The sequence below is a fragment of the Rhinatrema bivittatum genome, chromosome 6 (genome assembly GCF_901001135.1).
Source record: "Rhinatrema bivittatum chromosome 6, aRhiBiv1.1, whole genome shotgun sequence".
Lineage (NCBI taxonomy): Eukaryota > Metazoa > Chordata > Amphibia > Gymnophiona > Rhinatrematidae > Rhinatrema > Rhinatrema bivittatum.
Window position 1 is genome coordinate 250,969,130 of NC_042620.1, and position 12,692 is coordinate 250,981,821.

At 43.4% G+C, this 12,692-nt stretch overlaps 1 protein-coding gene across 1 annotated transcript in view; it reads right to left on the bottom strand.

Annotated features, from left to right (window-relative positions):
* Positions 1-803: 803 nt before the first annotated feature.
* The window catches only part of BICDL2 (BICD family like cargo adaptor 2), a 160,991-nt gene continuing 149,102 nt past the window's right edge, over positions 804-12,692 (bottom strand). The window contains exon 11 of the mRNA XM_029606788.1: positions 804-6,022. Within this exon, the coding sequence (XP_029462648.1) occupies positions 5,828-6,022 (195 nt within the window). The 3' untranslated portion in view covers positions 804-5,827. The remainder of the gene's footprint in view (positions 6,023-12,692) is intronic.

A 12,692-nucleotide genomic window follows, 5' to 3' on the forward strand; every position in this document is an offset into this window, starting at 1 on the left:
TAAGTCAGTGGGGGGTTTTTTTTCCCCACAAATGCTGCAATTAGTTTTCAACTGCCTCTAAACTGTGGCTCCCTGTGAATAGAGATTTACTTGATTGTCTGTGTTTCTGCTACAACTTCTAACATTTCATGTTGACCACTTTGGAATTCATTCTGGTAGCCCTAACACTCATTGTTTAATCAGGCAAGTAAGGAACTATAAATGCTTATACACATGTTGCTAGGATATGCTTGCTGATCTCTCTGCTTTTAGCAACAAAAGATCCGCTCATGCGCTCAAACTCTGGTAATCTTTTAGCAATCCCACCCATCCCAAGAGGACATCCCACACTTCTGCCACCCTTATCCTAAAAATATATTTTCCGATGTTGCTTCAAGAAAGCATGGGATAAATACAGGGGATCTCTAAGGAAGTGATGGGTATTATAATGCTAAATTAATTGGACGGATGGACAGACTGGATGGGCCATTCGGTCTTTTTCTGCCGTCATGGTTCTATTTTAAAATAATGATGGATTATAGTGAATACTTGGTGACTGCTTTTTATAATATTGAAGATTATAGTGCAGAAGTCTAGTAGTCCAGAAGAAACCTGGATTCTTTTTTGGTTGTGCTTCATTTTGAAAGAAACAAAAATGATGTTGTAGTTGAGCTTTTGAGACCTCACAGGCCTCTTCTCAAAACCTCATGTATTACAAAATATAAATATACTTCAATATTGTGGATAAAATGCATGTTCCCTTGCTGTCCCAAATAAACAAGATACTGTGTCCACAAATCAGAATCATTCTTGTATAATATTGATATATTTTTCTGTTTAATAAAGAATTTTACATTGTTCCATATACAGTATAACATTAATTGTTAATATATTTGTGTTTTTCTGTACATTCCCTGCCTCTGCAGGAGGACTACTATTTACAGACAATTTCAGAGAAGAGACAGAGAGAGAGTCTCAGGCCTAAACAGTCCCTGCTAGTACCGTCTACCTTAAACTTTGCTCAGTAAGTCCATGCAAGAGGGCCTGCGTTGATGCTGTCAGAAGATGTGCCTGCTTCAGATTTCCCTACCCCTGACCTGGCCTCTCTTTGCCAGCAGACGGTGCTGTGGATGGGACTGGACAACCAACTACTGCTGGGAATAACTCTATTGATTGTTATTCTCTCCCTTTTCCTCAGCAGTATGTGCCATTCTAGTGCAATTTAGGGGACAATTTCCAGTGATGTAATATGTCCCCATTTCTGGAAGATTTTAGGGCAATTCTGTTTGTTTGTTTTTTTTTAACGTCCAGTCCATTGTTCTCAAGTATTTTTAGTGCTGCCACTTCTGTTTTCAGTCGGTGCAACAGGTAATCACAATGCACTAGAGGAAAAGGGTTGAAAAAGCCCAGCACTGGCCAAAAGTCGAGGCCACATCACACTTCTGCAGTCCTGCTTTTTGTGCAACCCCTTGCACCTCTGAGGCTTGGAGTTCCTGTTTTTCTTAGGAGAAGCTGAAGCTATAATTCGTATCACTACTCGTGGGAAAGTTTGTCAGTCATGGACCAATTTCATCTTCTTGGCGACCACCGTGCAGAATGCAGGTTTGAGCTCATCTGTGAATACTATTTATACAACGCCTGCCTCCACCATACACGGCACGGATACAATAGGAGCTTTAAGAAAACACAAGTAAAACAAACCATTTTTACAATATAACAAGCCACAAAACAATAGGCCTGGATCCCTCCCCAAAGGGCTTACTCTGTACCCTTCTTAGAAATCCTTACATTTTCCTTCAATAACATTCAAAATATAAAACATTCTTTAAATTGCTGGAAATACTGTTGAAAAATAGAACAGTGCAATGCCTCAGAGCCAGAGGTGTTACAGGATTCTAGGCAAAATGGTTCCACAAAAAAAATACTTGTTTAAATTATTTGATCAGAGCAGTACGTTAGAGGGTGCAGCAGATGTAACTTATATGAATTCTTCTAGTAAGGTCTTTATTCTACATAGAAGACTGGGTGAACTAAATAACCTTATCTGCTGACACCTTCTATGTTTCTGTTATTCTTAGAGGAACTGGCAGCAGTATCTTGATAAATTCAGGTGGTTCCCAGCATGGGTTTCTAACAATGAACAGGCCAGCAGCATTCACAGAATGCCTTAAGTCTATAATTCTGAGGATAAATAAGCAAGAAAAGCAGGAATGAAACACAAATTGGATTGACTAGAGGAGAATCTGAATGAGTTCTTTTCCACTGAACTATGGGAGGATAGGAGGTAGCAATGCTGCTGCTGCTGCTCAGATTTTAGGGAAAGATCCGTCTTCATTCTGAAAGGAGAGCTATCTTGATCCTTGTGCTATACAAATTTTCCACTTCTCCCTTAAGTCTCTACCATCTTAGGTATGCGGTAAATTTTCAAAAGAAGTACTTGTACACCTAAGTGAGATTTTATATACAGAAGACCTTAATTGTAGTTTATAGTGTAAGGGATATTAAATTCTGCTCCTTACTAGCAGTATTGCCCTTTATTGATGTAGCCTCAGCTGATCTGAATGCCCTCAGGATACGTCAGGGGTCTCAACCAGACCCTGCCCCTGTTGTGAAGTCATGGTAGTAGGAGTGTTTAGGGAGGTGTGACACTCCTATTACCATGTGATGCAGGAGGAGAATAAGACCGAGGGAGAACCGAGGAGAATTTGGCAGGATTCTAGATATTGGAATCTAGTGTGCCACACTGGGTTTGTGTCCTTCCACAGGGAAGGCCTAGGGAAGGAGACTCTGCCAAAGAAGGCTTTTTTGATAAGTGTTATAGTCTGTACCAGAGGTGATTGGTGCCAAGATCAGAGGGGGCTCTTACTGCCAGAGAATCTTGGGAATAGAGGTTAGAAAGATACCTCAATTATCCCATAATAGAGTATGAGAGAAGTGTATCTGAAAGAAGAAGTGGTAAAGGTATACTTGTAAGGGACCCTTCACAAGACTGAATCTATTTCACAGGCAATTAACTTTTGCCCTTTATATAGATGTATAATGTAAGATAGTCAGATATATAAGGAATTTCCTGTTTCATAAGTTAAAAGCAAGAACAGAAGACTGAAGAAGAGGGGTAGAATGAGTAAGACAGACCTGAGATAACTATTTTAGATATTATACAAAACAATATATTATAACAGCGTGTGAATTGCCAACATGAAACAAGCAAGGACCTGCAACCTGTAGCAGAAGTCAGCACAGCACGGAAAGATGTCCAAACAAGTAAGTGCAGATGTAAAACTCAGGAAAATACTGTGGACATTTGCTAAACAGGCCATGACAACCAAATAAGGTCTGACATTTGACAGCCTTCCATCCAATCAGATTTGAAATGAACCGTAACCAACTGACAATGCTGACATTACTGAATATCCCTCTCATTGTCATAAGATTTAGCTATACCCAATGAGATTTCTGGACATGATGTCAACCAACCAGATATCTATGAACTGTTAGTATTCAAATTTAAGCCACTCATGATCCAGATATCTACAATGACAAGCTAAGCTCTGCTTACAATGAATATATACAAAACCATCAATAAAGAAGTTCAAACCAGGAAATGTTGAAAGCACAAGACATTGCAGAAGATCCCGGCAGCAAAGAGACACACCCTGCTAAAAATAATCTTCAAACTAGTAATGATTTCTAAAGCATCTAAATTTCAGTTGATATAAATCTTCGATGGAAATGAGATATTTCTGTTTACGTTATCTGACTAGCTATACAGGGTAAGCAATGAATGTGGTGAACTTGTATAAGAAACCTTATGTGATTCCATTAGTTTCCTCTTCATTACAGATTGACTAGAGTGGAGCCCAGAATTGGGTGAATGGTTCCATAGGGACCACAGTTTATAAGCTGTCCACTGCAGACCTTAAAAAGGTAGAACCTGGCCTGCTATTTGGAAGAGATTTCAGAGATAAGTCTACCCTATAGGGAGTCTTCAAATGGAAGCTCATCTAAGAGGAGAGAGAAGTTGTAAAAGGAAGATAGCTAGTTCTAATGACCAGGTACTAGGAGAGTCAAGGCACGAAGACTTTTTTTGGGGGGGAACTCTGTGGTTATTGCCAGAGACTGAGTTTATTTTGTATTGGATTGCTAGATTTTGTTATTGTTGGTGCACGATCAACTGAATACAATGTTTAGATTTACTTTTTGTTAACTGCTCACCAACATCGGTAAATGATTATATTTTTGAACAATTTGAGCGTCTGCTTGGCGATTTTTAGAGTGATTAGATGGAGAGCTGAAGAACCTCATAGTGGAGAAAACCCTAAGTGCATTGAAAGACTGTTTCTTCCCCCCCCCCCCCCCAATGTGGGAACTCCAGGAGATCATGTGGTCGTACTTGGTCAGTGAGTCTCTCTAAGTGCCCTTGTTCCCAAGAGCTGACTGTGAAGGGGGGCTACTACAGAAGGGATCCCAGATCAATTTTAGATGACCAACACCATCAAAATATCAAATTGGACACTTAACTGGGCACTCAGTTAAATGCTTAAATATTGATGCAGTAGTGTAGCATATTCAGACATCTCATATTCTGAAAATGAACACAATACACTGAATGTAAACCATACCTCTAACCCCTCCCATGTATACAAATGTTTTAAGTTTTAGATGGGCAATTGTATTTAGATGCTTTAGTCATGTCTGATTATATATTGAGTCCTTTTCACATCTGTATTCCTGTATTAGACCTTGAACTTCTGTGCAAATGCATTAAAAAATTGAACCCAACATGTATAATAAGTGAGAGCAAGAGTCGATTCACCAATATTTCCTAGGGTTTCTTCCCAGGAAGAATGTTTTATCAGAGACCAGGGAGGGATAGCTTTCCAGCATTTGAAAGCCTAAAATAAGGAGAGGTTCAGTAAGACTGGTGAGTGATGGGAGTAAAAATTTCTTGAGAGGAAAGGGTTAACATGTGAGAAATTTTATCTTCCTCCCCTCAATGTATTTTAGAAATCTTTTACCAACAGAGGGACAAACCAAAGGAAGGTGAATAGAGGCTTCTGGAGTGTTTAGAGAGAGAACCCCTTTTCCCCAAAGCTGCCAAATGTACCCAAATAATAAAAATAAATAATTGGATTTAAATTACATTTTTCACACAAACAGGAGAGCTCAGACCCTCATTTTGAATAAAAAGTGTCCATTTCCACCTCCGTCTCTCAAAAATGACCTCTTCAAGTCTATTATGGACCCACGAGCCACTGCAGTCCCCCCTGCTGTCATGCTTGATGTGTTTGCTCCCTGGTCTACTTCCAACCTGAGAGACCAATGTCAGTAATTCAACCCCCCACCCTCAAGTGATGGCAGCAAAGTGAGCCAGAAGAGCAACTGGCCAAGGATGACAATTTTTGTCTCCAAATGTGTTCGCCCTTTGGAATGCGCCTTTGAAGAACAAGGCAGGTTCTCAGGGCAGTTTATTGACTGAGTGTGCCTCTTCCCTTCCATGAGGGAGTGGGACTAGATGAGTTGGGGGAGATGATATTTTTTTGTTAATTTCTTTTTTGGGGGAAGGAGGTTGCAGGAGGAGAGAAATTAAATTTAATAGATGAACCAGCGGCCCACTCCTCCCTATTGAGAGCAGGATGGTCTAGGCCAGTGGTTCTCAGCCTTTTTTCTGTCGGGACACAGCTGACAGATGATGCTCACATACGTGACATGCTGCACAGGGACCACATAATCATCTTCAGCAGCATCGGTAGCACCCATGAAGCTATAAGTTTCTAGACGCATGTTCTAATTCCTCCACCTCCCTCCTCCGCTTCATTCCAAGTGTCTCTATTCCCTCCTTCCTCTATCAGCTTTTCTTGAAGAAAGAGAAGAAGCCTTTCCCATCCTTGCTGGAATCCATTTCGTCCTTGAATCGGAAGGAGAAGTTGCGGCGTGAGCGCCGGTTCCTCAGGTCTCTCGTAGGACTGCTCTCCAGCGACTTGCTCTGCTCCTGCTGCTGCTGGCTCTGCAACTGCTGGTTCAGCATTATTTGAATATCATCCTGTGCATGAGGAGAACAGATAGGAGGAAGTCAGTACCAGGGAAAGAAATTCTAATTTAAAATGAGCGAGGAAAACGATTTTAGGCAGATCAACATCCCCCCCCACCCCGGTGTTTGAATACTGCTTCTGGGTGTGGTCTGTAGACCCCAGAATGTCTGATGGAATGTTGTCACCACAGTCACCTTCCCCTTTAATAAGGGACTTTTTCATTGCAGTAAAGATATGCATCCAGCTTTCCCCAGGATATAAACTTTCTTAAACTCTGCAATTTTGATTCTTAGAAAGTAGGATGGGCATAAATATGTAGTATTCATCATTATGCCCAAAGTCTAAAGACAACATCTCCTCTCTTCCCATCAACCATAAAAAGAGAGCCCCCACCTGCTGGGTGGTACGTGCAGCGCTATTCTCTTTTCAGCTTCAGCTAATACTTCTCACCATGAAAGCAGATTAACAACTATAACTTCAGTCATGCCAGGATGCTGCTGCTCAGCTCCTCTATTAATTAGGGGTGTGCACAGAAATGGTCTTTTCTTCTTTTGTATGTTTTTCATTTTAATGAACAAAACAAACGACAAATGAATTAAAAAAAAAAAAAGGAATGCAAAATACATTTAAAAAAAATTAAGATCCGGGCCCTGCCTCCATCGCCCAGGTTTGAAAACGAAGCCCCACCAGCTCCTTTCCTCATTCCCCACCTCCCAGACTCCACTCTTCAGCCTCTTAACCCCATTTGTGGCTCTTCCCAGGGCAGAAGCGATCCTCAGTCACTCCTGGGCTGCTGGTTCCTTAATCCAAAATATTGTGGGTTGACCCAAGGTTAGCACCATTTTGGAGTACAGCAATAATCCAAAAACAGAAGTAGCTGTGGGTCATGCGCTGCCATTTTGGATTACTGAACCGGCAGGGCAGGAATGACAGAGGTTTCTCCTGCCCCGTGAAGTACCACGGATGGGGTAAGAGGCTGGGGAGGGAGTCCTGCAGGGGTGAGCAAGGAGATGAGCCTGGAGGGTTTGCTTTTTCTTTTTTTGTATCAGGCGCGAGTCTTTGCTTTTTAAAACAAAACATGAAAAAATGTTTTCCTTTAAAAAAAAAAAAAGAAACAAAATTGAAATTTTCTATTTAGTTTCCAATGAAAGCACTCCCCTAGTATTACCTTCCTACATTATTTCACCATAGGCTCAATTTTCAAATCCCTTCCCTGGCTTCTGATCGCTCAGCAGGTCTGATATAAAATCCTTCTGCACACACGTATTTATTTACATTTTCTTATTGCCTGTCTCTGTTGAAGCAAAGTTTCGCCTAACCTGAAGTACAACAATTTTTAAAACAATTGTAAAGAGACAAGCTCTAAAACAGGATATCATAACTGAAACATTAAAACAGGGAGGGCAATTCCCAGAAGTATTTCTGTGTTGTAAAACAGTGTTTTACCTGCAGAAACGAGCTTTTAAATTGTCTGAACGATATGTGGATAAACATATACAGGTAGGGATGTCCTGTCTGCATGGAAGTTTACCCCCACTGATCAGAGCAGGCTTGCGGACGGCGTTGGAGAGGGAGTTGCACTTACACACATATATTTTGGACTTTATAAATGCATGTGCATACATTTTCACAGACATGTTCGGAGGATTAAGCATGGGGGTCCCCAAACTATGGACCATGGGCAACATGCGGCCCGTGCCCCTACCTGATCTCCCACCCACCACAAACCCTAACATCTCTCTCCCGTTCCACCAATCGCATTCCAGTCTTTGAAAGTGAAATGAATAAATTGATAACTACCAGCAGCAGCAGCAGACTATCTGCACTGGACCGGGACCAGGGGGGGTGGGAGGGTTTAAATGGCCTGGAGAATCGGGAAGTTGATAGGGTGGGAGGAAGAAAAGTTGGGGTCTCCAAGGTTTGTTTTTTGGTTTTTTTTTAAAAATAAACTCTTTATCGGTTTTTCAGCCATACAAATTGAACACAGTAGATAGGTAACCCCCCCCAAATAGTACATTAATGAAAATAAAAAGAGAAAGCTGGCCTTATCCAAGAACAACAGAACTAAAAACAATATTCTGTATGGTATATCAAACAGAAAAAACAAGCAAAGTTTAAGCACATCTGTACTGTTTTCTGTAATCAGCCCAGATCTTATATTTAAAAGTTTCACCTTTTAACCCACATCACAATCGTTCTGTATCTGCCTTTTTTTCGTACCTGAGCGCGGGACGAATTTAATCCTAGATTAAATCCCCAGAATGTGGCGATGATGAGCCCAACTGCAAGAAGGAGCTGACTAGCTAGAATTCTTTAGTCAGCTGGAACTAAGGAGCTGTCCCATCTGCCCAAATGTCCTAACAAAGGCATCATGTGCACTGGAAGGTCCATAATGTTTGAAACCTCCTGTGTGACCCCAGACCAGAACTGTCTCTCTCCTTGGCAATGCCACCACATATACAAACATGCGCCTGTCTCCCCACATCCCCTCCCAACAGGCAGTGTTCACGTCAGGAAATAATTTAGAATAGATAATAGGTGTTTGATATGTTTGGTGTAACAAACTTAACCATTAATTTAACTCGTATACAGAAACAAAGGTTCATATGTCCTTCCAAGCTCTAACATCTAAAGCAGTGCCCAGATCATTTTTCCCTTTATCTAGTAGATGCTGTGACATAGCATCCCAAACTTTTCTCTGATTATCCCCCAATATATAGCCACAATAGCTTTAGTTGAAAAGTCAGGATTGCTAAAAAAAAAAATAAAAAATCCTCCATTCCATTGAACATTAGCAAGGGCTCTGCCTGGTCAACCAGGCCCACTACTGCCCTTCTCAATTGTAAGTAATTAGTATGAGAGTGATCATTTAGGCCAAAATCCTATTTTATTTTTTTTTCAATTGCCTTGTGGGTGCTTGATCGGGCTGCTCCTAATGTGAGGGCGGAGGGCGTGGAGGGCTGGAAGGGAAGAAACACAAACGCCTGGAATGTACCCAGACCACAGCAGTGACCCTGCAACTCCCCCCCGCCCCCACCCCCCATTGCCACATGCCAGGCTTGGGTGCCACCACAAAATGTCAGGACAGCCAGACTTGCTGGATGACTGTCTGCCTCATGGTTTCTGCACAGCCTGCTCCCATGGAGGGACTCTTGGCCACGAAGAGGCCTCCGGCCATGTGTTGGAAGAACAACCGAGGGCCACTGAGAGCTGAAAAATGCCTCCCCACACTCCCCTGCACTGCCGAAATTGAAAAGGCCTTTAAGGGTGCCGGCAGTGCAGGAAAACGAGGCCTGGTTGCTTGGATACCACTGCTACGCGACAAGGGGGATGGGGGTCCATCGGTGCAATGAAAATTTGAGCTCCTGCACACTCAACCAAAACATCTGCCTCCAGATTTCCCCATTGCGGGCTGGCAGCGAGGTCCGTGCTGCAGTGGCAGGGTGGAGTAAGCAGCCACAACTCGAGCATTTTGGTTACCATGGAGTCCCCCACCCCATGCATGCACTTCAATCACGCGCCTGTCTCCCCCTGTCTAGCTGAGACCCGCTGAAGGGAAGGAGTATCCTGAAGCCAGCAAAGCTCCCCTGGCTATAGCCAACTGCAAATATTACCAAGAGGGCTGCAAGCCTCATCTGGGAACAGGACAAGAAAAAGGGAGGCCTCAAGGGAGGCACAGAGGACACTTCTCTTACCCTGCAAAACTACAGCAAGATGGTGGGTGGGCCGGCCCCCCCCCCAGCCCGCTCTGTCTACCCAGACCCACATCCTAACCCCTCTCTGCCTGAGGCTCTTCCCTTTAGAGTCCAGAGGCTGAGCACTGCCCTGGTCATGGCCTCCCCACCCCCATATGGGGGAATGGGTCTTGAGCTTGGGTACAAAGATCAAACCTTTATACCTCCACTCCTGAAAGAAACGGGAACAAGTACATCCTGCTATACAAGACTTCGTACAATGGGAGCCAATGGAGATAAAATGTCATGCTCTCGACCCAAGAATTTGTGACCTGCCTCCAAATTTGCAGTGCATGTGTAATTATAGGATTGTCCCCGCTCACTCTTCTGCTAATAGGTGAGGCAGGTGCCAAAAACACCAAAGTAGCAAGAGTCAGCTTCCTGCATCTGGTCTTTTTCCAATGACAGACAAGCATTTCCCACATTACAAAGCCAACCCCATAAACATAACATTCTAGCTGCCCAGTAATATAATCTAAGGTTCGGAAAGTTATCGCCACCCTGCTTTTTATTAAGCCAGCGCTAACTAAGGCGGTCATTTTCTAACCCTATCGCGTGCGATAGCTAAATCGGGGCGGCGTCTGCACCGGAAGAGGAGGAGTTGGGGGGCGGCACTGGGGGCGGACTCGGCGGAAACATCGCAGGTGGAGAAAAGGTAAGAACCCTTATCGGTGTCAGTAGCGTGCCCAATAGCACCACCTTTTACGATTTTGCTATTGGGTGCGAAAGCCGACAGCGATAACACCACGGTGGTGCGATCGCTGCCAGCTTTCGCAGGCCCGCCCCCCAATTCAAAGAGCTCTGCGCTGTAGGAAAATCCAGGCCTAAGTTTGATTTTAGCCTGTTTGTTTTGCCAAATTAATTTAGTATGTAAGTCTACAAACATGCTAAAATAGATACAGTAGCTTTGGAAGAACATTAATTTTCAGCAAATTGATTGTGCCCACCCAGAAGATAGAAAGTCATCCCAGTTGAAAAGGTCTTTTTTTACCTTGGTACGAATAGAGTTATACTTTCAGGAAAATAAAATCCTTAAAAGTCCCTTGTGATATAAATGTCAAGATGTGTAAAGCCATCCTTGACCACTTTAAACGCAGACATGCAATCAGGAATTGACTTCTTGAACCCCAGGGGTAACAATTCCTGCTTATCATAGTTAATCTTGTATCCTATCATAGAACCATACCTATTTATTTATTTTATTTAATTTATTTGATTTATATTCGGCCTTTCAGGCACTTCAAAGCAGATTGCATTCAGGTACTCATATGTTGACTGGAGGTCCAAAAAAGCTGGCCCGGATTCCCGAGGAGCATCCAAGTAGATCTGTACGACATCTACACACAGGGATATCTTATGCTCACATCCCCCTAAACGGAAACCCTTAATTTTGATATTTAATATAACAGCTGCAGCCAGTGGATCGAAGTCATAAGAACATAAGAAATTGCCATGCTGGGTCAGACCAAGGGTCCATCAAGCCCAGCATCCTGTTTCCAACAGAGGCCAAACCAGGCCACAAGAACCTGGCAATTACCCAAACACCAAGAAGATCCCATGCTACTGATGCAATTAATAGCAGTGGCTATTCCCTAAGTAAACTTGATTAATAGCCGTTAATGGACTTCTCCTCCAAGAACTTATCCAAACCTTTTTTGAACCCAGCTACACTAACTGCACTAACCACATCCTCTGGCAACAAATTCCAGAGCTTAATTGTGCATTGAGTGAAAAAGAATTTTCTCCGATTAGTCCTAAATGTGCTACTTGCTAATTTCATGGAATTCCCCCTAGTCCTTCTATTATTCGAAAGCGTAAATAACCGAGTCACATCTACTCGGTCAAGACCTCTCATGATCTTAAAGACCTCTATCATATCCCCCCTCAGCCGTCTCTTCTCCAAGCTGAACAGCCCTAACTTCTTCAGCCTTTCCTCATAGGGGAGCTGTTCTATCCCCTTTATCATTTGGTTGCCCTTCTCTGTACCTTCTCCATCGCAATTATATCTTTTTTGAGATGCGGCGACCAGAATTGTACACAGTATTCAAGGTGCGGTCTCACCATGGAGCGATACAGAGGCATGATCAAAATGAGAGGGGGAAAGGGACATCCCTGCCCAGAGGTTCTAGTTAGGGTGAGGAAAGAAGAGAGAGAGAAAGCCGTTGATGACAAGCCGCACTCCAGGACTTATATAGAAAGCCTCAACCCAAGCTCTAAAGCAGTGCTTCCCAATCTGGGGGTCTGCGAGAACATCCCAAGGGGGGTCCACCAGAAGGGATGCAAGAAAGTGTGGCCGGGGAGAAAAAGAGCAGACTGCTGCTACCTGAGTGGCTGCCTCAGGCCAGAAAAGGGGGGGGGGGGCCCAACTGTGGCCCCCACAGACTTCGCTCTACATTGCCGCAGAGCCGGAAGAGGAGGAGAGACAGAGAGGGGCCATTCATGGCCATCGGAAGCCTCAAACTGCACGTCTGGCGGCGACGGAGAAGAGAGAGCGCGACTGTAAACCGCGCCGCTGCAGCTGCACTTTGCGAGGAGTTTGAGGAAGAGAGGGGGGAGAGACAACTGCGGCTGTCAGGACCTTCAGCAGCCTCTGCTGCAGATTTTGGAAAGCAGGAGAAATCAGGGTAATCACAGAACATAAGAACATAAGAAAATGCCATACTGGGTCAGACCAAGGGTCCATCAAGCCCAGCATCCTGTTTCCAACAGAGGCCAAAACAGGCCACAAGAACCTGGCGAGTACCCAAAAACTAAGTCTATTCCATGTTACCGTTGCTAATGTCAATGGCTATTCTCTAAGTGAACTTAATAGCAGGTAATGGACTTCTCCTCCAAGAACTTATCCAATCCTTTTTTAAACACAGCTATACTAACTGCACTAACCACATCCTCGGGCAACAAATTCCAGAGTTTAATTGTGCGCAGAGTAAAAAAGAACTTTCTCCAA